At 44.9% G+C, this 25,312-nt stretch overlaps 1 protein-coding gene across 1 annotated transcript in view; it reads right to left on the bottom strand.

Moving 5' to 3' along the window:
* The window catches only part of LOC135216102 (small ribosomal subunit protein bS18m-like), a 56,703-nt gene that overhangs the window by 18,907 nt on the left and 12,484 nt on the right, over window positions 1–25,312 (bottom strand). Inside the window, exon 2 of the mRNA XM_064251177.1 lies at window positions 9,203–9,354. Coding sequence (XP_064107247.1) covers window positions 9,203–9,354 — 152 coding nt within the window. The remainder of the gene's footprint in view (window positions 1–9,202; window positions 9,355–25,312) is intronic.

Genomic DNA, 25,312 nt, shown 5'->3' on the forward strand with positions numbered 1-25,312 from the left:
CAGAATAAGGAAGGTTCTAAAAGATTCTTTACACAGTACAACTTTTCTAGATGACAACTAGGAATGAAGTATGGTCCTGTTACAGTTTGCATCTGAGGTAGTCTAATCCTAAGATTGAGTGTAGGATTTAACAGAGTTTGATTTGCACATGCTAGGAAAAAGCATTATGATCACCTTCATCTGTGATGGGAGGCTGGTGATGAATGGAGATTGTGGACATAAAATCACAAGAAAGATATGAGAGGCAGGATCACATAAAATTCAAGGTACTGTTGATGATAATGATAATGATTCTTTTATTTTCTATGGACGCTGCCATCTCATAGAATGAAAATTTGTATGTATTTGACAGCACTGAACTTATTGGGGTCACAAAGTTAAATTCCAATGTAATAAAATAAGAGATAAAAACTGAGTAAAAAAGAAAGGAAATATAATTAAATGCTGATGAAATTACACATACAAATAAAAAATAAATGATACAGGAACACAGTAGATGAGAAATGCCAGAAAATAAGGGCCATAATAATTTAAAGTAACATGAACAACTCTCTCTTGCTTGTGAGCACCAATATTATATAAGCAGAGCAACAATGATACCATAAATGAAAAGTGCCTCTGGACAGCGACATAATGGAATTTTGACAGAGTGGATGGTATAATGCTTTGTAAAATGAGTAGCAGACAATAAACTCTGGAGGCTCAGGCACTTGAGAGTGGAAGTTCCATAATAAAATAGAGCTTGTGGAAAATAACCAATCATAAAATCTACTTAAGACATGAAATCATAAATGACGCATTGATGAAAAAGAAATCATCATTTCAAGCAATCTATTTACCAGTAAATACAGATACGGCATAACTTACATCCAGACATGAAGTCAGTGTTCCAAGTGTTAAAATAAATCAAACTTTTATAGATACAGAAAGAATATCAAATAACACCGAGTTTTCTGACTACATTAGATGATAAACTTATCAGGATAAGTAATAACACTAAGTACTATTATGAAGTGTTGTATTAATAAATATAATAAAATACAGTAGTACCTCGAGATACGAAAGGCTCTACTTACGAAAAACTTGAGATACAAAAGCCAATGCAAAAAATTTTACTGCTCTACATACGAAAAGTTGTTGCTGTAAAGTCCCGAGATTCGCCCGGACCACCGAGAACAATTTTAAAACTCCTGCGCCGCCAACTGAGTAAACTCGCCACCATCCTCCCGCTCTCCCATTGGTTCCTGATGCTAGTCACCCCATAAGGTCCTGCTCTCCTATTGGTCAGCATCTACCCCTTGTGCTTTAAGTATTCTATTGGTAAAAGGTTGCTGAATTGAAAACTTATTCATGCAATACATTTAATAAAAAAAAAATATTAGGTAAAGATAGAATAAAGAATAGAAATGAATGGTTATTATACTGTTTGGTAGTTTCAGTAGTTGAAGAGAGATAATGAAAATTTATGGCTTACTGTGTAAAAGTGATTGCTTGGCGATCGTTCGATACTCGTAAATGCTGGATGTAAACAGACGTTTGGAAGATTTTTTTTGTTTGTTTATTATAGTTAATGGTTACTTAATAATTATTTGAAATGAGTACATGCAATGCATTTAATAAAAAAATTGTGAATTAGATATCATAAAATATAAAATAAATCAGACTACTAACAAATATGATATTGTTATGATACAATAAAGTTTGTTCATACTTACCTGGCAGATATATATATAGCTGTATTTTCCGAAGTCCGACAGAATTTTAAAAACTTCCGACACACGCAGTGGTCGGCCAGGTGGTTAGTACCCATTCCCGCCGCTGGGAGGCGGGTATCAGGAACCATTCCCATTTTCTATTCATAATTTTTATTTCCACTGTCCCCTGAGGGGAGGTGGGTGGGTACTTGATTATATATATCTGCCAGGTAAGTATGAACAAACTTTATTGTATCATAACAATATCATTTTGTTCATGAAACTTACCTGTCAGATATATATATAGCTGAATCCCACCTTTGGAGGTGGGAAGGGACAGAATAGAAGGATTTTAGGAAACAAATGCATGCAGATGATTTACATCTTGGTTCCACCTGTTAGCATAGCTGGCTTCGTGGTTACTGCCACGTAAGTCTGCTTGTGCTACTAGAGTTGCCAGCGAGGTAGAGGGTAGGACCTATATAGCTGGTGCACTCCAGATGATCTGTCAACAGGGGCGAGACCACGACGTGACTAGACCATATTGACCATACCATGAGGGCTAAGAAGTAAAAATAAATATATATATATATATATATCACCACCTGACCAACCTAGCCAAAGTTAAGGTGTTTTAACTAAGGCTTAAGAGTTAAGAAGTCGCCGTTGTCAGCGACTCATCAACTAAATTAAGAGCTCTTCCTACCATTTTCTACAGGATAGGATGAGTGGTACTTCTTGCCCCCAAGATTGTGTCTGCAGACACGTATGGCCCTAGCGAGCAGCAGATCTCATATGCCATCTTCACATCTCGCAGGAGTGTGAAGTGAACACAAGAGTTGCTTCGCTAAAACATGGTACTCAGGATGTTGCTGAGTGCCATGCTCTGTTGAAATGCTTCCGAGGCCGCGCCCTCACCTCGTGAGCATTCAGATAAAAAGATTTCAAATCTTTGTGCAAACACAATGAAGGAGCATTTTTGAAAGAACTCCTTAACACTAAAGCCAGGGTGTTCTTCGATATGGGCAAGTCTGGTCTTTTTCGGAACACTGCAGATGCCCGAATGACTTCGACTTTCTTGAGTTTTATGTAGATAAAACTTGAGAGACCCGACAGGGCACAGGACTCTCTCTGGCTCCTGCCCACTAACTTGTGCCATCCTTGCTTCCAAGCTCCTGGCCCAAGGACAAAACGGGTTTCCATTCTTAGGCCACAACGGAAGGCTTAGAGAGCACACCGCCTTGTGTTTCTCTAAAGCCAAAACTTGTGACGATGGCTTAAAATTTCACTAACCCTCTTTGTCGTATCTAGGGTGGTTAGAAGAAGGCCTTCCTGATCACATGCAAGAAGTTAACAGGTAGGAGAGGTTCGAATGCTTTAACATCAAGAACTTCAGACTACGTCTAAGTTCCATATTGAAAGCTTCGATCTGGACATGCACAGTCAGTCTGTCTGTACTAAAGTCAGGTGACCGACCAGTGGACCAGTCAGACGAATCAAGGACAGCAAGGCTGTACCCTGAAGACCATAAGGCACTATTCTTCGCTGAAGGATGAGTGTCTGGACTGCCTGGGCGATTCAATCTAAGCAAACCTTGGGGGTGTATCAACGCAACCCAACGTCGTCAGCGAATCAACTCCTGACTCGAGCTTCTGTGCCAGGAGAAAGGAGCGAGGAGCAAAAAGGCGATTCAGTCCCAAAGGAAGAATGCCTGACAGTCCAACCTGGTCTCATGTTACACGATCATCGGGGGTGTATAAACGCAACCGACTTCGTCAACAAGAAACTCAGGGCTACTATATGTCGCCTGATCTCGCACGAGTGTCTGACTCCGAGAAAACAGGTGAGACAAAAAGTAGATGGTGAGCGAGTTTCGAGATTCCACAGAACTCAAAGATCGTGAAGGGCTTTGTTGTTTGACAGACGCAAATCTCTGAGCCCAAAGGCCGTCAACAACATATTTGCATATTCTTTAATAGTTGTGACTGCCAGCTTATCCCATTCTTCAGACGGAAATGGAAGACGGTAATCTTATTCCTGTCAACATCTCGATAGTCTCGAACGTAGTCAGACTCAGAGCGGAGAGGTTATAGGTACTTTTCAAGTTAGAGTAGACCGACTCTCTCGGAAAAGAAAAGGTCCTTGGAAAGTGAACTAGGAAGTATGTGACCTCTGTGAATCCAGGATTCTGAAGGCCAACATGGGGCGATCAGCGTCATTTGTCGCTCCCCTGTGACGTCATAAATCCTCTTATTACATTTCCTAAGCGATTGAAAAAGGGGAAAAGAGACTAAACATCCATCCCCGTTCAATATCATAGGATGGCGTTTAATGGTACCGATCCCGGATCGAGAATAAGGGAGCAGAGAAGAAGCCGCCTCTTCGTCCTCAACATATCGAAGAGAAGAATGAAAGGGCGTCCCTAAAGTCTACACAACTCTCAACTTACTTCTAAAGAAAGATTCCACTCGGAAGTGAATAGTTGCTGCCGTCGTCGAGAGATTCGTACGAACTTTTGCAATCCTGTAACGAACCTGTAGAGGATCGTTATATTTTACGCTGTTGTTATAATAGGCTCTTTCTCGTAAACTCAAACAAGGACCGAGAGAAGATACTTCTTAAGATATGAGAGCTGTGGAATATCAGAGTTGATCTGGACCACTAGTTCCCAAAAACTCGTTTCGAGGACTGGAGGGACTACCGAATCGCTTTTACTTCTTTCAGATTAAGATCCAGGACATCTGAAACCCTATCCAGATGTCCGGCACCTTCTTTCTATCACCTCAGGTGATAGACGCACTGAGAGATGCTTCAGAATCCATTCCTAAATCTAGAATAATTTTTCAGTTTCCCGTAGGAAAAAACTGTGGTCTGAATTGCAGTCTATTCGGGAAACAAACTTCTTCAGGAAGGAAATGGTCCCCCAGCAGCTCATCCATTCCCTCCCCGAGTATGCTTACTTCCCTAAATAAGGCTGCGCTTTGCCTAAGCAGGAGAGCAAATAAAAGTGCAATGTTGCGGTAGACTCGTAGTTCCATACCGTGCGGTAACGAGCACCGAAAGGATTAAGAGATAACTCTGTTGAACATAGTAAGGCAAAACGAATGCAAACGTTTATTCATTCACGTAAGAAATCCCCTCAATCTTAGGCTAAAGTCCGTGATTGTAGGACCAGAAGATACAGATAGTCAGTCAATCCCCGCAGGAGAGACGTAACCGTCAGCACAGAGATACGGTTAGTCAGTCAATCCCGCAGGAGAGAAAGACATAACCTACCGTGCATGACAGCGCACGATCTGTTACTGGGCTCGGTTGGACTGGAGGACAGACACAGCGTGACAGCAGCAGCAAGCAGCTTACGAACGTCGTCTCTTAACTTGTCTGGGTTGCCAGCTACCCTATTCTACGAAGAAATAGGTCCGTTATTTTTTGAGCAGAAAGACTCTCAAGCTGGTATATTTAAGCGTAACAGAAAACGCTAAATATATAGATGCGTTTGTGTCGTCAGAACACTACCATACAACGGTAAAAGATAAATCGGAACTCCTGGAAGGCTGCAGGGAGTAACGATTAAATGTCCTTAAAATAGACAATAGACCTCTCGTTGCCATCCGAAGAGGTAACTACAGCAAGCGTATATGACTTGAACCAAACCAGAAGTAAAATAACGCAAGGCAAAAAATGAAATTATATCACAATAAAGTTTGTTCCTACTTACCTGGCAGACATATATATAGCTGAATTCGGAAATACAGCTACATACATCTGACAGGCAAGTTTCATGAACAAAACTTAAGAGAATCGAAGCAGTCAGCTCAAGCTTCTTATGTTATTGGACATAAGCGTTCATTGACGTAGTCTACAAGTCTATTTCTGTACGAGTCTGCGAATGACGAATGAGAGCTCTTCCGAATCTTGTCAATAAGAGCTTATTCGCTTACGCAATATCAAGTTAATGAGATGTTTTGTCAATGAGAAACTAACCCATTTACGGGACAAAGAGATATTTTGTCAAAGAGGGGATACCCACTTACTTGACAAAACGAAAGTATATTGTCAATGGGGGAAAGTCACTGAATTGACAAAACGTAATCCAGGGAGTCGAGCATTTAATTTTTCCGATTCCCGTCTCAAACGAGGAAGGGGCAAGAATCCTGTTAAGAGACTGGCTTACGGCAAGTAGAACGACGATGTTCAATTCGGCAGCGTAGTCCCGACTAGAAACTAACAAAATCTATCATCTGAAAAACCCTTTCAGATGGGCTAAAAAGCTTGGAAAATTATCCTGGGAAGAGGAAGAAACTCTCCAACCAGCTTCCTCTCCCGTATCACAACTAATGCCTGCTAAAGCTTAAAATTATTGGCAGTATGGCAAAGGAAGTCCTGTCTTGCGCTTTCCTGAAGAGCGTCCTTTTGATGAGTGCCTTTGCAAGAATCCTACTGAACGTTGCCGAGAGTCCTGACGTGCAGGACATCGAGCCTTACATAACCCGTAACTGCCTTATCGCAAAGTCTTGACTGCGGTAGTGGCAACTTAAATTTATTGGCAGAATGGCAAAGGTTGCGGTAGAGCAAACGAGATCTTCCTTAACTCCATCCACCTATGGGAAAAGCAATATTAATTGACAGAGACCTCTTGAATTCACGAAACCCGATGTCTTGCTGGGTTTCGAAGAAGTTGTCTGTTCACTTTAAGCTTCCTCCGAAGCACTGCCTACTTCACATTCTTTGCAGGTGAGGTAGAAGGTATCACCGAAGGTAGAGGTAAAAATTCTTTAGGCCCAAATCTGAAACAAGAGCTTGAAGAGTTCAACAGAAACGTTCAGCCAGGCGACACACCTGGCGTGCGCTGGTGCACGCTCGGCGTCACTGGCGCGCGCTCGGCGTCCACTGGAGCGCGCTCGGCGTCCACTTGGCGTGCACCCGCGCGCGCCTGGAGTCCATCCGAGCGTCCCAGGCGTCCGCTCTCAAAAGCTTCCTGCTACTATGACTTCTTTTACGTATTTCTCGGTGGAAAGACGGACACGAGTTCAGGCGACGTTCGCCTTCTTACTTCTCCACCTGAAACGCATAACGAGAGAGAGAGAGAGAGAGGACGTGAAGCGTCCTCTTCTATAAAGCTTCTATTTAAAGGGCGCGAGTCCTTCCGAAAGCTCCAACCCCTGCACGGAGAGGACGCTTCGGAGGACGAGAAGCAAACTTTCAGGATTCGTGCACGCGCACGCACTTTGGCAGTCTGGGGATTTTCATCAGAAACTGCCGAAGGCACGCCAGATCGGTGGGGGTTCCTTGTAACCCTCCTTAGGCTTTCGACATGCTCCCTCCCTGGGTCCTGGGAGTCAAGCAGAGGTCCCGGCCTAGAGGCGAAACGAGGCCGATCTGACGCACCCTCCACCACACAAGGGGTATCACTGCACTTCTGCACTTCACTTTTACTCTCTAAAGCAAGCACTTTCGATTCTAAGTTACGAATCGAAAGAGTATCAGAGAAAGGGCAATTCCTCTACAGACACTGCTTAGGGCCCGAAGGCAATACTGCAGGGTTAGGAGTAACAATTACAGAAGTAGCACTTCACAGCAATGAAGGAGAGCGAGCACCTCTCGTAGACATATTCATAGCCCGTAGGCCATACTACAGGGTTAGGCAAAATAAAGTCTACAGGAAGGTTAGCAGGTTCACTACCCTGACTTTTGTTACTGATTAATTGCGTAACATACGAATTCAATACGTCTTCCTTACGGAATTAGGACATGTTTGTAACTGCATTAATTGCGTACATACGAATCATACCGTCTTCCTTACGGAATATGACAAAAGTCTCACACTCCTTACATGACAAATCTCAACAAGAAGGAAGACCCATACCCCTCGTACATACCAAGTGCGGATCTACCGAAGCTTTCGGTAGCCACACCCTATCTTTGCAGACAACCCCGTCTGAAACTAGCCTAACTAGATTCAGATATTTTAAGCAAAAATGAATCAAATTCAAATCAATTTAAGATAGCGTATCTAGTAGCCACAATCCAAGTAAATAAATCAAAAGACAATTAGGATACTTAGCGGCAATGAAGTTTCCAAAATCCTAAGACGGAGTACTGAAACAGGTGTTTTCAGCACCGGCGACAGAAAAATTATGAATAGAAAATGGGAATGGTTCCTGATACCCGCCTCCCAGCGGCGGGAATGGGTACTAACCACCTGGTCCGACCACTGCGTGTGTCGGAAGTTTTTAAAATTCTGTCGGACTTCGGAAAATACAGCTATATATATATCTGACAGGTAAGTTTCATGAACAAAACGCATTTTTTAGAATTCTTCTTCTGTTTTATTATTACGTTACGTATACATATGTTTCCTTATAGCTGTCAGTAACTCGGTATCTCCATTAGGTAAAGATAGAATAAAAGATAGAAATGAATTGGTTATTATACCTTGTTTGGTGGTTTCATTAGTTGAAGAGAGATACTAATGACAATTTATGGCTTACTGTGTGCTAGGAAAAATGATTGCTTGGCGCTCGTTCGATACTCGTAAGACGGGTAAGAGCTGAATGTAAACAATCGATTGGAAGGTTTATTTTTTGTTTGTTTGTGTATTACAGTTAATGATTAATTAATAATTATTTGAAATGAGTACATACTGATTATTTATACATTCTATTGGCATATTCTAAGCTTTTAGCTTCTTAGGTTTAGATGTCAGAATCATAAACTAGGCTACAGTAGCAACCGCCAACATAGGCTAGGCTTATTGCTAAGGGACATACGCTAAAGTCCTAATATATGCAGTAAAAATGGGGTTGAACATTACATCCAGTTGAATATTACTCAAGTATGTACAGTATTTTGCCTTTTTGGAGTCATATTTCTTCCGTCATAACCCTAGAACATGTGTTTTAGGCCTGGAAATATAATTTACTGGGGTGTTTTTGGAAGGCTTGGAACGGATTAGCCATTTTACATGTAAAAATGTGTTTTTCCAACAAGATACGAAAAACTCATGATACGAAGGCCGTCTCGGAACGGATTAATTTTGTATCTCGAGGTACCACTGTACAGTGTTTCTTAAGCAAAGGAAATCAAGAAGTGAGAGCACAGTATAAGATCAGCTAATAAAAACTGGTTTTACCTTATACCCTACTGACTCTACCATTTACCAATCTGCCACAGATCTCTTGTTAAAGCTACTGATCACTTCATTGCATACTAAGGGAAAGGAAACAATTGGAACAAGTTACATCTTCTGCACATCATAAAAACTTAAAATCAGGGACAATAAATTCAAGGACAACAGTCTTGTTGCTTATGAAAAAAAGGTAACAGAAAGGTTTCAAAACAACACCTCTTGGGAAATCAGTTATCAATGGTGAAGACAAAAATAAATGTTTAAAATATGGCCTCCTGCAATCCTAATGGCTTTCAAGAAGTAAGATCCATGACTCATGACATATAAAAGGAATGTTCATAATGGTAAGTTATGATTGCAGTTAAAACTGAAAGCTTACCATATCCTTTGCTGACTGCGCCCGTAGAAGTTCTTCAATCTTCAGAGGATCCCAAGTAGTACTTTCATTAAGACTCTCAGTGCTTTCTTTATTGTCACTTGATTCAGCAGTGCCAACACTGCTACTTGTACTGCAAGCAGCTTGTGATGTAACTGCAAAAACAAAATAATGCTAATATGCAAATAAAAATGATATTGTCATGTTACATAAAGTTTTATACATACTTACCTGACAGATATATACTTAGCTATAGACTCCGTCGTCTCCGACAGAATTTCAAATTTCGCGGCACACGCTACAGGTAGGTCAGGTGATCTACCGCCCTGCCCTGGGTGGCAGGACTAGGAACCATCCCCGTTTTCTAATCAGAATTCTTCTCTTCCACCTGTCTCCTGCGGGAGGCTGGGTGGGCTATTAACGTATATCTGTCAGGTAAGTATGTATAAAACTTTATTGTAACATGACAATATCATTTTTATACAGTTCCAACTTCCCTGCCAGATATATACTTAGCTGATTAGCACCCATTGGTGGTGGGTAAGGAGACAGCTAACTACTGAAATAGACAGGTAAACAACATATGTTGTAGGTATTTATAAACCTTGGTTCCTACCTTATTAGGCTGAAGACTTCGCGGCTACTGCCTTGGAGTCTGCTTAGCCTCAAGAGCCTCAGCGAGATAATGATCTATGGCTAAGAGTTTCTGTGGGTCTGCCAATGGGGTCTTATCCACTTACTCGGCAGAGCCTAAAGGCCTTTGTCATTGGGTGCTATTCCACTAACATGACAATACACCTTGTTCAAGGAGCACAAAACCGATCCCGATCACCTGATCCTAACATCCATGTTAGTTTCTAAGATTGTAAGGAGTTATCCCCGAACTCCTCACAAACAACCAAAAAACTCGAAACATAATTACACTTTCATTACAAAATATACAAAAAAAAAAAAAAAAAAATTTTGTACTCCTACTAGTCATACATACCCTTGATCCCCTACCAGCAATGACACTTCTGCTCCCGTGCGACAGTAGTGAGCTTGCTACTAGAAAACCAAGCACATATCTGACAAGAGGGTTTATGTACGATAAAAACACAAAATTAAGGATCAGTCTTTGCTCCAAGACCCAGTACTGTATCTGCTGATACAAAAGGACCTAGCGAGAAGCACTTCTCATAGGTCACTCTCACATCCTTCAGATAATGAGATGCAAACACTGAATTGCACCTCCAATATGTAGTCTCAATGATATTCTTCAGAGACATATTCTTTTGGAACGCCAAAGACGTTGCTACTGCTCTTACTTCATGCGTCTTGACCTTTAGAAGACCGAAGGATTCCTCCGAGCAGTTCTTGTGAGCGTCCGTAATAACGCTTCTCACAAAGAAACGCCAAGGCGTTCTTGGACATGAGTCGTTTGGGGTTCTTCACTGCACACCAAAGACCTTTTTGTTGACAAGCTCCCATCTGCCTCTTCCTCTCTAAATAGTATTTAGAGCTCTCACTGGACAGAGAGATCTCTCTATCTCTCTGCCTACCAGGTTAGATAGGCCTTTTACCTCAAAACTTCTGGGCCAAGGCTTTGATGGGTTTTCGTTCTTTGCCAGAAACATTGTCTGGAAAGAACAGATGGCAGCATCTCCTTTGAACCCCACCGTGGAATCCAGAGCGTGTAATTCGCTCGTCCTCTTGGCTGTAGCGAGAGCCACCAGGAACAAGCATTTCCTAGTGAGGCACGCAGATGTAAAGGTTCGAATTTATCCGATGAGAGGAATTTCAGGACCACGTCTAGATTCCAACTAGGTGTTCTAGGAGTAGCTGCTTTCGAAGTCTCAAAAGATCTAATTAGATCGTGTAGATCTTTTGTCGTTAGCAATGTCCAGGCCTCGATTCCTGAATACTGAAGACAGCATGCTTCGGTATCCTTTTATTGTCGAGACAGATAGGTGTGATTCCTCTCTCAGAAAGAGGAGGAAATCGGCAATATTCACTATAGAGGTACTGGAGGAGGACAGCTTCTGACCCTTACACCACCTCCTAAAGACTTCCCACTTCGACTGGTATACTCTTCTCGTCGAAGCTCTGCGGGCTCTAGCGATAGAGGCCCGCAGCCTTGCGAGAAAGCCTCTCGCTCTGACAAGTCTTTCGATAGTCGAAAGGCAGTCAGAGCGAGACCTGGGAGGTTGTGATGAAACCTCTCGAAGTGGGGTTTGTTGTCTGAGTAGATCGTGTCTGTTTGGAAGCGATCTGGGGAAGTCCACTATCCACTCCCAGTACCACTCCGTGAACCATTCCTGGGCTGGCCAAAATGGGGCTATGAGTATCAACTTCGTGCTCTTCGAAGCTACGAACTTCCTGAGCACTTCCCCCCAGGATTTTGAACGGTGAAAGGCGGTAAGCGTCCACACCCGACCAATCCATGAGAAACGCGTCTATTGCGAAGGCTCTCGGATCTTCTACTAGAGAGCAAAAGGTCTCTATTCTTTTTGGAGAGGAACGTCGCAAACAGGTCTATGTGAGGTCTCCCCCACAGGGACCAAAGACTTCGACACACTTCTTCGTGAAGAGTCCATTCTGTGGGAAGGGACCTGGTTTCTCCTGCTCAGTCTGTCCGCTCTCACATTCTTGATCCCTTGAACAAACCTTGTGAGGAGAGTTATGCCTCTTTCTTCTTCCGTCCAGGTTAACAGGTGTCTTGTCAACTGATAGAGGGAGAAAGAGTGCGTGCCTCCTTGCTTGCGTATGTAAGCCAGAGCCGTGGTGTTGTCTGAGTTTATCTGTATCACCCCGTCTCTGACTATCTGTTCGAAGAACTTTAAGGCTAGGTGTATGGCCACAAGTTCCTTGCAATTGATGTGCCAGGACACCTGTTCCTTTGTCCAGGTGCCTGACACCTCCCTTGCTCCCAGCGTCGCTCCCCATCCCGACTCCTAAGCGTCGGTAAACAACACTTGGTCTGGGTTCTGCAGGGCAAAGCGATACGCCTTCGTTCTTTTGAAGCTGAGGGATCCACCACTTCATATGATCTTTTACTTCTTGGTGGAAGTTTGGAAGACGTCCGAGAGTTGTTGACGTCTTCCAACTCCACACCTCTTTGAGGAAAAACTGAAGAGGGTGGAGGTTGAAGTCTCCCTAGCGAGAAGAACTTTTCCAATGAGGACAGGGTCCCTAAAAGGCTCAGGTAATCCCTCGCTGAGCTGTTCTTTCTTTCTAAGAAGCTCGAGATTCTCGACAAACCTCGAGCGATTCTTTCTCGCGAATGGATATACCCGAAAAACCCAAACCCGAGAATCCATCTGAATCCCCAGATAGACCAAGTTCTGGCTGGGGATCAGTTGTGACTTCTCGAGGTTGACGAGCAACCCTAGCGAATCTATCATGTTCCTTGTTACTTCTAAGTCCTCCAAGCACTGACTCTTCGACTTGGCCCTGATCAGCCAGTCGTCCAAGTAGAGGGAGATGTTTATCCCCTCTAGGGTGGAAGCCATCTTGCTACATTCGCCATCAGGTTGGTGAATACTTGTGGGGCTGTAGACAGTCCGAAGCACAGAGCCCTGAACTGAAAGATCTTGTCTCCTATCACAAAGCGAAGATATTTCTTTGACAAATGGTGAATGGGAACGTGGAAATAGACGTCTTGCAGGTCCAGAGAGACCATCCAATCTCCTGGGCGAAGCGCCGACATTACAGAGGCGGACGTTTCCATACGAAACTTCTTTTTCTGTACGAAGCGATTCAGAGCGCTTACGTCCAGAACTGGCCTCCACCCCCCGATGCCTTTGGTACTAGAAAAAGGCGATTGTAAAATCCCGGGGAGTGTGGATCCTGCACAAGTTCGATGCCTCTTTTTCCCACATTTGCTCCACCATTTGAAGGAGAGTCTTTCGCATTAACGGGTCTCTGTACCTCGCTGACAGTTCCCGAGGCGTAGATGTTAGGGGCGGGCTGTCGTCGAAGGGGATTACATATCCCTTCTTCAGGACCGACACTGACCAAAGGTCGGCTCCCCTTTGTGCCCATACTCCTGCAAGTTCAGGAGTCTGGCGCCCCACTGGTGCTTGGAGGAGCAACAAGTCACTTCGATTTCTTGAAGGGCCTAAATGAAGACCTTCCTCTCTTTTCAGAGCTCTTCTTTCTGGCAGGGGGACGAGCCGCTGCACCTCCCACGAAAGGGCTGCTGAGTAGGACGAGATTCCTTCTTAACCGTCGCCACTACCGGTCGTTCCTTTCTTGGACGTTTGCGTAAGTAGGTCCTGTGTCGCCTTCTCAGTTAGTGAGCGAGATATATCCTTGACTAACTGAGAAGGAAACAGATGATCTGATAGAGGGGCGAACAGTAAGGCAGTCCTCTGGCTCGGAGAAACCCCTTTTCGATAAAAAGGGAACCATACACTGATCTCTTTTTCAGGAGACCAGCACCAAAAAGTGAAGCCACTTCACCCGAACCGTCCTGTACTGCCTTGTCCATGCAGGACAGGACGCTATGGAGAATTTCTGGGTTCTTCAGAAACTCCGGATCCTTAGATTTGTTGGCCAGAACTCCGAGTGACCAATCCAGAAAATTGAACACCTCTAAAGTGACAAAAAGTCCCTTTAGAAAGTGGTTCAAACTCTGAAGGTGCTCCGAAGTCGCTCTGACCGATCCTAAGGAGTGACGTCTAAGGCCTCCACTAAACTGGAAAAGTCGCATCTGCAGAGGCGGGTAAAGAAAGACCCATAGTCTATCCTGTCCCATACCAAATACCTCTCTTCCCGTGCAATCTGGAAGGAGGCATGCAGAATACCGTCTTTCCTAACTCCTTCTTCTTGTCCATCCAAGATCTAAAGAATGGAGTGCCTTCTTCATTGATATCGCAGGCTTCATTTTCAAGAAGGCCGACGATTTAGCCGTAGCTGAGCTCGAAAAGAGCGAACGAGGAGAAGGAGGAGCTGCAGGACTAAGAGAATCTACAAACTCTTGTAGTAGTAATGAGGCCAAGACTTTGTAACTAGAAAGTCCTCATTAGCAGGAGGTTCGTCGTCAGACAACTCGTCTAACCCTCGATCAGACGAAGGAGAAAGTTCACGTTTTGAGGGAGAGTCCTTCCAAGACCCTCCTATGTTCTGAAGGAGAGGAGCTCCTATTTGGCGAAGAGTCATAACCTCCAGGAACGAGTCCCCGACTCTTGACTCCTGGCTCTTGACTCTTGCCTCCTGACTCCTGCCTCTTGGCTCCTGACTCCTGCCTCCTGACTCCTGACTCCTGCCTCCTGACTCCGGACTCCTGCCTCCTGACTCCGGACTCCTGGCTCCTGCCTCCTGACTCCTGCCTCCTGGCTCCTGCCTCCTGCCTCTTGCCTCCTGGCTCTTGCCTCCTGGCTCTTGCCTCTTGCCTGGATGCCTCCACACTCTTGGCTCGGGCTCCTGCCTCCTGGGTTGACTCCTCACTCCTGGCTCTTGGCTCCTCTGCCTCCTGGGTGACTCCTCACTCCTGGCCGGTGCCAGACGTCTGATTGTTTCATCCAGGTTCGTACCGGAAACCTCACCTCGGGTAGGAGTATCGATCCTGGAGGTAGATACCTCCATACGTCTGGAGGATCTTTTAATAGAAGGGAAGTGTCTTTCCTTCTAGGAGGCTCCTTTGACAGGACTCCTACAAACGACGAAATCTGTTCCTGCATCGCCATCATGAACCTCTTAGTAGCCTCCTCTTTATCCTCTTCGGGAGGAGGGGAAGGAGGAGGGGAGGAGTCCATAGCCTCCACCTCCTGCCTCCTTCTCACTCTGGTTGAAAGAATGGCTCTTCTTACCTTCTTAACTCCCGATGGAGACTCCTCCAGAGAAGTTTTCAGGGTTGCGAGTCAATAGTCGGCGCCCTCCAACTCCTCTTGAGAGGCCTAGATCGATCGGAATCTCTCCAATCACGTCTCGGTGATGAAGATCGACGAAGAGAAACACTTACTTAGGACGCTTTTACAATAGCGGTCCTTGGCAGTCTGGGGTGTCACAGAAACCGCCGAAGGGACACCTGATCGGTGGGATTCTCCACAACCTCCTTTCGGCTTTCGACCATTCCTTCTCCTCTGGGCATGTGAGCTTGGAAGAGGTCTAGACCTAGGAGCGTTGCTGAGCCGACCAGATGCCCCCTCCACTACACTGGGGACACTCATATCACTGTCCACTGACAAATCACTAGCCTTACCTTGTATGGCAGCCATTTTGTTTTCCATCACTTTGAAGGCTGCTTTTAGATCTGCAAGTTCTTTCGCTGGATCTACAGGTTCTGCAATAGGAGAAGGGCTGCAATGGAAAGGAGAAGTAGCAATACTTACCCTTGGGAAAGGGAAATCCCAAGCTTGGAATTAGTTCAGATCTAGAACTACTTAAACTTCTATGAGAAGCCTTCCTCACTCTTTCTCTTTCTAACTTTTTTAAATAATTAGTTAGATTCTTCCATTCGTTCTCACTCAAGTTCTCACATTCTTTACAAGTATTAGTAAAAAGAACATTCATACTCCCTGCACCTCTTGCATACCGTGTGAGGGTCTACCGAAGCTTTCGGCAACCTCACCTTACAGCCTACATTCACACAACGTCTCACAACCATACCAGAGTCAGACATATTTAAAGAAAAATCCAAAATCAAGTCCACAAAACAGTCCACAAAAGCGTATGCCAATCCAACAATCCAGATACGTCACCAAAAGTCGGTCAAGAAGATCAATTGCCGGTGAAAAAAGAAAAACCAATCGAGAGGAACCAACAACAATGTTGATGGTCCGGGCGACAGAAGAATTCTGATTAGAAAACGGGGATGGTTCCTAGTCCTGCCACCCAGGGCAGGGCGGTAGATCACCTGACCTACCTGTAGCGTGTGCCGCGAAATTTGAAATTCTGTCGGAGACGACGGAGTCTATAGCTAAGTATATATCTGGCAGGGAAGTTGAATGTATAAAACACATTATTACTGGAGAGCTCAGAGTATGGATGACAAAAACCAAACAAGAAGATATGCAGAAGGAGAGAGTATAATAGACTTTGCCATGTCTTTTGATATGGCAATAGTGAACACATTCTTCAAAAAGAAGAGGGAGCACTTGATAACATACAGGAGTGGCGGTAGATGCACACAAATAGATTACCTCCTTTACAATAGATCAAGGCTGGTCGAAGATAGGAATTTTAAAGTTATCCCAGGTGACCACGTGGCCCCCCAACATAGGCTCCTTTGTATGGATTTAAAGATGAAAAGAGAAAAGAAAACGAAAACGAATGGGGTAAAGAAAATCAAGTGGTATAAATTGTTAGGGAGGAATAATGATAAGAAGAGAGAGCTCAGGAGAAGAGTGCTGGGAGAGGCTGATCTGCGAATTGAAGATGTGGGAGAATGGTGGAGGCATAATGCATCAGTGATTAGAAAACATGGAAAGGAGATACTAAGGGAAACATCTGGAATAGTATGGGAGGAAAAGGAGAGCTGGTGGTGGGGGGAAGAGGTGGGGAATTGGTGAAGGGTAAAAGGAAGGCAAAGAAGAGATTTGAAGAGTCCCAGCTGGAGGAAGGCAGAGAAAGATTAAGAGAAAGAAACAAAAAGTAAAAAGGGTGGTAGCTCTAGCTAAGGCAAGGGCATATGAAGAGGTTTATAATGAACTGGAAACCAAGGAAGGGTTGAGTAAGATGCTCAAACTGTCAAAAGTAAGAAATAAAAGCACAAAGGACATCACCCATATTAAGCAAATGAAAGATAGGAATGGTACAGTCATAAAAAAGGAAGAAGACATCCTGAAAAGATGGAAAGAGTATTTTGAACAACTGCTAAATGAAGAAAATGAAAGACTTGTAAGAGAGGATGGACAAGTAAACATGGGAATGGTAATGGGGATATCTAGGGATGAAGTGATATGAGCCTTAAGAAGAATGAGGAATGGGAAGGCAACAGGACCTGACTTAATCCCAGTTGAAGTTTGGAAAGCCTTAGGAGAGGAAGGGGTAGACATCTTGTATGATCTGATGGTAAAAATAATTGAACAGGAAAAGATACCAGAAGAATGGTGGGAAAGCATATTGATACCTATATTTAAAGGTAAAGGTGATGTCCAGGAATGCAGTAATTATAGAGGTATCAAACTAATGTCTCACACGTTGAAGATTTTGGAAAGAATAATACATGGCAGGCTGAGAGAGGAAGTGGGAATAGGGAAGGAACAGTTAGGATTTATGAAGGGAAGCGGCACAACGGATGGAATATTTTGCATAAGGTAGCTGATGGAGAAATTCAGAGAAAAACAATGAGACCTGCATCTGGTATTCATAGTCCTTGAAAAGGCCTATGACAGAGTGCCAAGGCAAGAAATATGGAGATGTTTGAGGGAGAAGATGGTGCCAGAAAAGTATGCCAGAATTACTCAGATGTACAGGAATGTGTATACTAGAGTAAGAAGCAGTGTTAGAGAGATGGATGGATTTGAGACATGAGTTGGATTAACACCAGGGATCAGCACTTGGCCCATTCATCTTCAACATCGTGATGGATGTAATGACCAGGGATGTTAGAGAAGCAGTGCCATGGCGCATAATATATGCGGATGACATTGTGTTGTTTTCAGAGGGGAGGGAGGAGTTGGAGGGGAGGTTGGAGAGGTGGAGAGCAGCACTTGAGGAATGAGAATAAGCAGATAAAAAACCGAATATATGTGTTCCAGTATTACTGAGGACGGTGAAAGTAGCATAAGATTGGGTGGGGAAGAAATAAAGAAAGTACAGAAGTTCAAGTAACTTAGGGTCCGTATTAGAGGATAGTGGAAGCATGGACCAAGAGGTCAGACATCGAATTCAGGCAGGATGGAATAACTGGAGTTCTGCATCAAGTGTCCTCTGTGACAAAAAGGTCCCTCTGAAATTGAAGGGAAAGTTTCATAGGACGGTGGTCAGACCAGCAATGTTATATGGAACAGAAACAGGAAGTATGAGGAAAACAGAGGAGAAGAAGATTGATGTAGCAGAAATGAGAATGTTGAGATGGATGTCAGGAGTAACAAGAGAAGATAGGATTAGAAATGAGTATATAAGAGGATCAATAAAGGTAGTTGAAATATCGAAGAAAATACAGGAGGGAAGGCTTCGATGGTATGGACACCTGTTAAGGGAGGAATGTCATGTTGGAAGACATACAATGGAAATGAAAGTGCGGGGTAGAAGGAAGATGGGAAGACCAAGAAAGAGATGGTGTGATTGTGCAGGGGAAGATATGGTATTAAAAGGTATAAATGAGAATGAGGCACAGGACAGAAATCAATGGAGACAACTCATTCACAACAGCGACCCCATATAAAAATGGGATTAAGCTAGGATGAAGAAGAAGAAATAGTTAAACGAAAGTATAAGGTCATGAATTGCATAAATTTTTTTACATATTCATGATCATTAATTTGAAAATATTCGTTGTTGATAAAGTAATAGATTCCTGGCTCAAATATCAACAGTTTTGCTTGTGAACATTACCTACGGCAATCTTTGCGCTCTTCTATTGTTTAATCAGAGTTGCCAAGGAAATAAGTGAAATTAGCGTATCTATTTGTAGTATATATACATATTAGAGCAACTTTATCATTACTGCATTACTATGACAGTATTTCTATATGAGCATTCTGCATGACTGCATCGTTTGTCCCCGCGAATACGAAAGCTACCAGGAATTGGGGCGTCAAATGTATTTTGCCGTGTTTAGTACGAGCCCTTGGGGATTAATTACAGCCGTCCGAATAAATATTACTTAAAAATCTTGTTCAGGAGGTAAAACTGCATAGAAAAACCGCAACTGCCATTGTCAAGGCCGCCGCGGAATAGTAATATAGCTAGATCTACCACTATGACAACTAGAATTCATGGAAACAGTTTGTAAATGCATTGGTGTATGTGTGAAGCTCCACTAGATTGGCAACGATGAGCCATTTAGCTGTCTGCTCGTATCTACTTTAGAAATATCTGTAATTTTTCGGGGTTATTTTGGTTGCAAAAGTGGGTTATATAATAGACATGAATAAAATAAACATTTTGAAGTAATAAAGTAAACATAATCTAAATAATGAGGGTATTTCTACAGAAGCAGTCCGCACGGACTGCAAGGAACGTAACCGCGGATACGATATCCACTAGGGATTGGGGCGTCCAATGTATTTCGCCGTGTTTAATACTGGCCCCTGGGGGTTTAATTACAGTCGTCCGAATAAATATTAGGGTAGAATATCACGACAGGCCAACCCTCATCACGGTGGACGGGTCTTATTCACTCGATATTTAATTGGTGAAACATGAATACAATTGCAACTCTAAGCATACCATTTAAAAGACTGAAGTTTCGTCAACATATTGTGATATATGAAAGCCCCATACGAACTAAAATAAGCATGAGAGCTCTTCGTAAAATATGTTTTCAAGGCAGTTTTGAAATCCAATATGGCGGCTACGTTTTTGTTATGGGAGGTTCTCATCAGTGACGGCCACCATCTTTCCCCAGCCTTCCCAGCACTCATTTGAACAATGTTAGCGTATGTATGTAACGTTTATTGATCTTACTCAAGATTGCAGTTGTAATCAGCACAATACAACAACATTTTGTTGCCTATATTAGTGAAAGTATGAAACTTGTTATATCCGGGGTTATGGTTTGAACTGAATTCATTCTTACCTTGTAATCGGCGGTTTTTATCCTTACTGCTATCACAACTGAAACTCCACAGTGCTTATTTGATTCTTATTATACACATTTTGGTCTCAGTTCACTCCACATTGCACTTTAAACCCGTTGCTGTTCCTGGTTTCTAAGCGCGCGCGCCATAGACACAATTACGAACAGCAGACGACGACAGACTACGAAACTGCAAAGTTTTATTCCCTTCCCTAAACTGTTTACTTTACTCGTTATTTAGTTTAAATTTACTTTGTTATTTAAAAATTTTGATTTAATTCATGTATATTATCCCTTTTTTTGCAACCAAATTTACCCCGAAAAAATTACAGATATTTCTAAAGTAGATAAAATCAAATGTTTCTAACGTTTTCGTACATCTGGCTGCCGAAAACCATAGAGGAACGAATACGGAAAAGTGCAGAGGAACGACTACTTTTTTTTTTGTTTTTTTTTTTTTTTTTTTTGCTTTTTTGTTTTTGCTAGCACTTTTCATTGATTTCAGTCTTTATTAGTATTTTGAATTTCTTTAAATAATCGTATGCCAGAAATAAATGTAACCTTTAATGTTTGCATGCTTTAATGTTTGCATGCTAAGAATGGCAAAATCATCGTTGCCACATTAGTGGAGGCTTCACACATACGCCGTTCCATTATTATAAACTGTTTCCATGAATTCTAGTTGTCATAGTAATGCAATAATGATAAAATTGCTTTAAATTTATTTTATGTATATATACTTCCAATACATAGCCTAATTTCACCAATTTCAACGTTTTGTGTGTAGTCTTATACCCAGTTTGGAGGGTCAAACACATACCGAATGGCAACAGAGAGAGAGAGAGAGAGAGAGAGAAAGGAAGGCGAGGAACGAAGCGAAGAGGGTGGCGGTGGCGGGGAGGGGGGGGGTGGGGGGTGGGGAGAGGGTAGGTGGAGCTTTATACACGTGTTCGTATCCATTTCTGCATAATGGAGTTTTTGTCTCTTGTACAAGGACAAGTGTCGTTATTCTTTACGATTAGTGATTCACGATACCCTTATAAATTACGGCACTGGGTGTAATGCACTATAGCAAAATTCTCGTTCTGTTACGAGTGTTCGTTACAGATATAGGTATTGCCCAAAAAGTGCTTGACTGTCTCTGAAACCCATAGTAGACATGCTGCTTAGTTGTCAATCAAGTTTTTATAACCAAGTATTTTTTACAAGCTAGCTATTGAATAAATATGACAATTTGTCGAAAATTGCATTTTTCCTAACTATACAAACCTGAGGTCCTTTAACAATAGGAAGGTAACTAGCGGCAGCTGGGACGGTCGTAAGCTTCGAACAAGGGGAGAACGGTAGTTAACTGCTTGTCCGGCGGTGCGCGCGCGCGCGCGGGCGGTGAAGAATCACTTTTGCTTTAGGCCCCCATGCAAAAAGTTGCAGAGGGTGAGGGGTGGATGAGGTGGGACTATATGTAAAGGACCTCAGGTTTGTATAGTTAGGAAAAATGCAATTTTCGACAAATTGTCATTTGTTCCGATACGTAATACAAACCCTCGGTCCTTTAACAATAGGAAGACTCACTTCTTGGTGGGTGGAATCTGAGTCTTTTTGGTGAACAGACTGGTGTTCGTCCAACCTTGGAATGCCTCCCTGGTCGTAAGAGCAAGGGAGGGATCCAAACCTCTGTCCGATTGATCGGGGGTGTGCACCGCAGGATCAATGGTCAGACCTCTGAGCCAAGTACTAAGAGAGAGGCAAGCGTATCTCTTCGTACCAGCATTGCAAGAACTTGTTCCTGTACAGGAGCCAACATAAAGTTATGGGTTTGTCTCAAGTAGGCATCCACTCCTTCCCCCTTGTTGGAGGAGTGGAGGATATTTGCTTCTATCCCTAACTAAAGGGATAGATTGGGGCTCGGTCGAGTAGCTTACCTGCATCGGATTCCTTTCCAGCATGGTGACGACCGTGACCCTCTGCCCACAGGTAGAGAGAGAGAAAGATGGAGAGAGAAGCCAGTCGCACTCTCATTCAACCATTGCATTCCTACAGTCAACCACCAGGAATCGATGCTGTTCTGCCTGCTCGGGTGCTGGGTAAGCTTACACAACGTGTTGAGCAGCCACCACAGGTCCCAAGGAAAAAGTATCCAAGGACTTGTGGGCAATATCCCGAAGGTAGAAGACGTGAAGGTAGTCTGGTTGGCCCAGACACCTGCCTTCAGGACCTGCGCCACGGAGAAGTTGTTACGGAACGCCAAAGAGGGTCCAATACCTCTGACTTCGTGGGCTCTCGGTCGGAGCGTACGGATGTCGTCACTACCATCAGCCTCGTACGCTCTCCTGATCACCTCACGCAGCCAGAAAGAAAGCGTGTTCTTGGATACTTCTTTCTTGGTAACCCAGTGCTAACGAAGAGGCGTCGACACTCAGGCCTGAGGGTGTCGAGTTTTCTTCTTCAGATAGCGCCGTAGCGCCCTCACAGGACAAAGCAGCATCTCATCCGTATCGTTGTCGGTGAAATCCATTAGGGAGGGGATCGTGAAAGATTCGAACCTGTCGTCAGGGATCGACGGATTCTGAGTCTTAGCTACGAAATTCGGGACGAAATCGAGGCGTCACGGATCCCCAGCCCCTGGAATGTTTAACATTGAAGGACAGACCATGAAGTTCCCCTACTCTCTTCGCCGATGCCAGGGCCAGCAAGAAGAGGGTGGGGCTTGAGGGTCAGATCCCTGTCTGACGACTCCGGAGTGGCTCGAATGGTCTTCGAGTCAAACTCCTAAGGACGAGAGTCACATCCCACTCAGGGGCCTGACCCGTTCCCTGGGTGGGCAATTGACCTTTCGAAGCTCCTCATTAGCAAGGAGATCTCGAACGAGTTCGAGATGTCCAGTCCCCCTCAGTTTTAGGACGAGTGCCAGTGCAGCTCTATATCCTTTAACTGTGGGTACTGAGAGGAGCTTCTCTCGGCGAAGAAAAAGAAAAAAAGAGGAAATCCGCTACCTGCTGAAGAGTGGCTCTGAGAGGAGATAGACCCCGTCTACGACACCAAACCACAGAAGACGGCCCACTTCCCCTGGTACACAGATGCAGAGGACTGTCTGACGTGTCCAGCATCTCTGTTGCTGCGCTGCGAGAAAAGCCTCTCGTTCGCAAGAGATGGGTGGATAACAGCCAGCCGTGAAGTTGTAATGGGACTGACTGCTCGTGGTACCGCGCTCTACGTGTGGCTGGGCTAGAAGGTTGTGCCAGTGGGGCATCTCTCTCGGTTCTTCTGCAAGAAGAGCCAGCAGGTCCGGATACCAAACGGCTTGAGGTCGTTTGGGAGCCACCAGGATCATCCTGAGATTGGGAGTGACCAGCGCTCGGCTGATCACTTTCCGAATCAGACAAAAGGGAGGAAAGGCGTAGACGAAGAGGTTGTCCCAGGGTTTGTTGAAGAGGTCCTCTGCAGCTGCCCATGGGCCCTCGGCACGGCTGAGCAAAAAAAACTGAAGTTTTTTGTTGGTGCCGGGTGGCGAACAGGTCTATGACTGGACGCCCCCACAGGTTGAAGAGCCTTTCCGCCACTTCGGGTGTAGGGACCACTCGGTCCCTATTACTGATCCCGACGGCTGAGCTTGTCCGCTACTACATTCTCTTGGCCTGGAAAGTAGCGTGCGACAGCTCTATCGAGTGAGCCGTGGCCCACTCGTGCACCTGCACCGTCAAAACTGGTGTAGCGGGAGAGACACTAGGCCCCCCTGCTTGTTGACAGTATGCCACTACTGTGGTGTTGTCGCACATCAACACCACCGAGTGTCCCATCAAGCGGTCTTGGAACTCTTGGAGAGCGTTTAAAACGCCGCCTTGAGTTCCAGGACATTGATGTGAAGGTGCTTGTCGTGATGGTCCCACACACCTGCAGCCAGCAACTCCTCCAGGTGTGCGCCCCATCCCTCGGTCGATGCGTCTGAGAACAGCAGCATCTCGGGGGGGGAGTGCGTAGGGGAACTCCCTCTTAAGAGGTTCCTGTCGTCGAGCCACCAGGCTAGGTCCTGCCTCACCTTCTCCGTGATGGACACGGGGAAGTAAGGTGGATCCTTTACTGTGACCAACTCTCCCTTAGTCTCCACTGGAGAGACCGCAGGTGAAGACGTCCGTGAGGAACTAAACTTCTCGAGTGACGACAGGTGGCCGATCACGACTTTGCCATTGCTGAGCTGCCTGTTCCTGCCGAGACAGGAACCGGCCGGGCTGCCTCCCTGAATTTGCTGATCCTCAAGTCTGCGGGGCGGACTTGAGCTGCTACCGTATCGATCAGCATACCCAGGTACTTCATCTTCTGCTTGGGTTCGAGATCGGACTTCTCGTAGTTTATCACGATCCCCAGATCGCGACAAAACTTTAGAAGTCGATCCTGTCCTGCAGCAACTGCGAGCGGGAGCTCGCCAGGACCAGCCAATCGTTGAGATACCTCAGAAGACGTTATCCCGTGCGAATGGGCCCAAGCAGACACCAGCGTGAACACTCTCGTGAACACCTGTGGGGCGGTTGAGAGACCGAAGCAAAGTGCCCTGAATTGGTACACGTCCCGTCGAAGATGAAGCGGAGGTACTTTCTGGAGGACTGATGGATGGGTATTTGGAAATACGCATCCTTCAGTCACACTGAAAGCATGAAGTCGTTCTCCTGATGGAGTCCAGCACGGAACGTGCCGTCTCCATCTTGAACCGAGTCTGGCGAACAAATCGGTTTCAGGGGAGAGAGATCTATCACCGGGCGCCAGCCCCCCGATGCCTTTTCCACTAAGAAAGGCGGCTGTAAAAGCCCGGTGAGCCGATCCACTACGACTTCTACAGCTCGTTTGGTCAGCATGGTCTTGATCTCCTGCCGAAGAGCGTCGTCCTTTGAGGATCCCAGAACATATGGCTGCAGATGGACCGGGTTGGAGGTGAGGGGTGGCCGAGATTCGAAGGGTAGTAGATATCCCTCCCGAAGGACGTCTACTATCCAGGTCTCGGCAACCGTAGCGCTGCCAAGTTGCCCAATGGCTCGCCAGGCACCCCCCACTTCCGGCAGCTGGTGAGGGGGAACGCCGTCCCTAGCGTTTCCCACCTCGCCTTCGACTTCTTCCCAGACTCCTCGGGGAAAGGAGGGTGGGAGGAGGGCTGGTTACGGCCTCCTTTACCAGAAGTTGAAGCAGGAAGAGTCTTTCCTCGGGGCTTCGATGGAGCAGCCGTCTTAGCAGCCGAGGAAGAAGCGCTAGCTAAACTCTTAGGCTTAGCCGCCAGTTGTACGAGGTTGCCCAGAAAAAACCTTTCGTAACTGCCTGGTGAACCAGACGGTCACTGTCATCAGTGCGCCGTCTTTCCACCGCAGCGTCCACCATCTCTTCAGGAAAGAGAGCGAGGAACTTCTTCATTGGTCCGTTACGGAGTCCATTTACCGCCTCACGCCCGGCCCCCTTGGCTA

This window comes from Macrobrachium nipponense, chromosome 11 (genome assembly GCF_015104395.2).
Source record: "Macrobrachium nipponense isolate FS-2020 chromosome 11, ASM1510439v2, whole genome shotgun sequence".
NCBI classification, from domain to species: Eukaryota; Metazoa; Arthropoda; class Malacostraca; order Decapoda; family Palaemonidae; genus Macrobrachium; species Macrobrachium nipponense.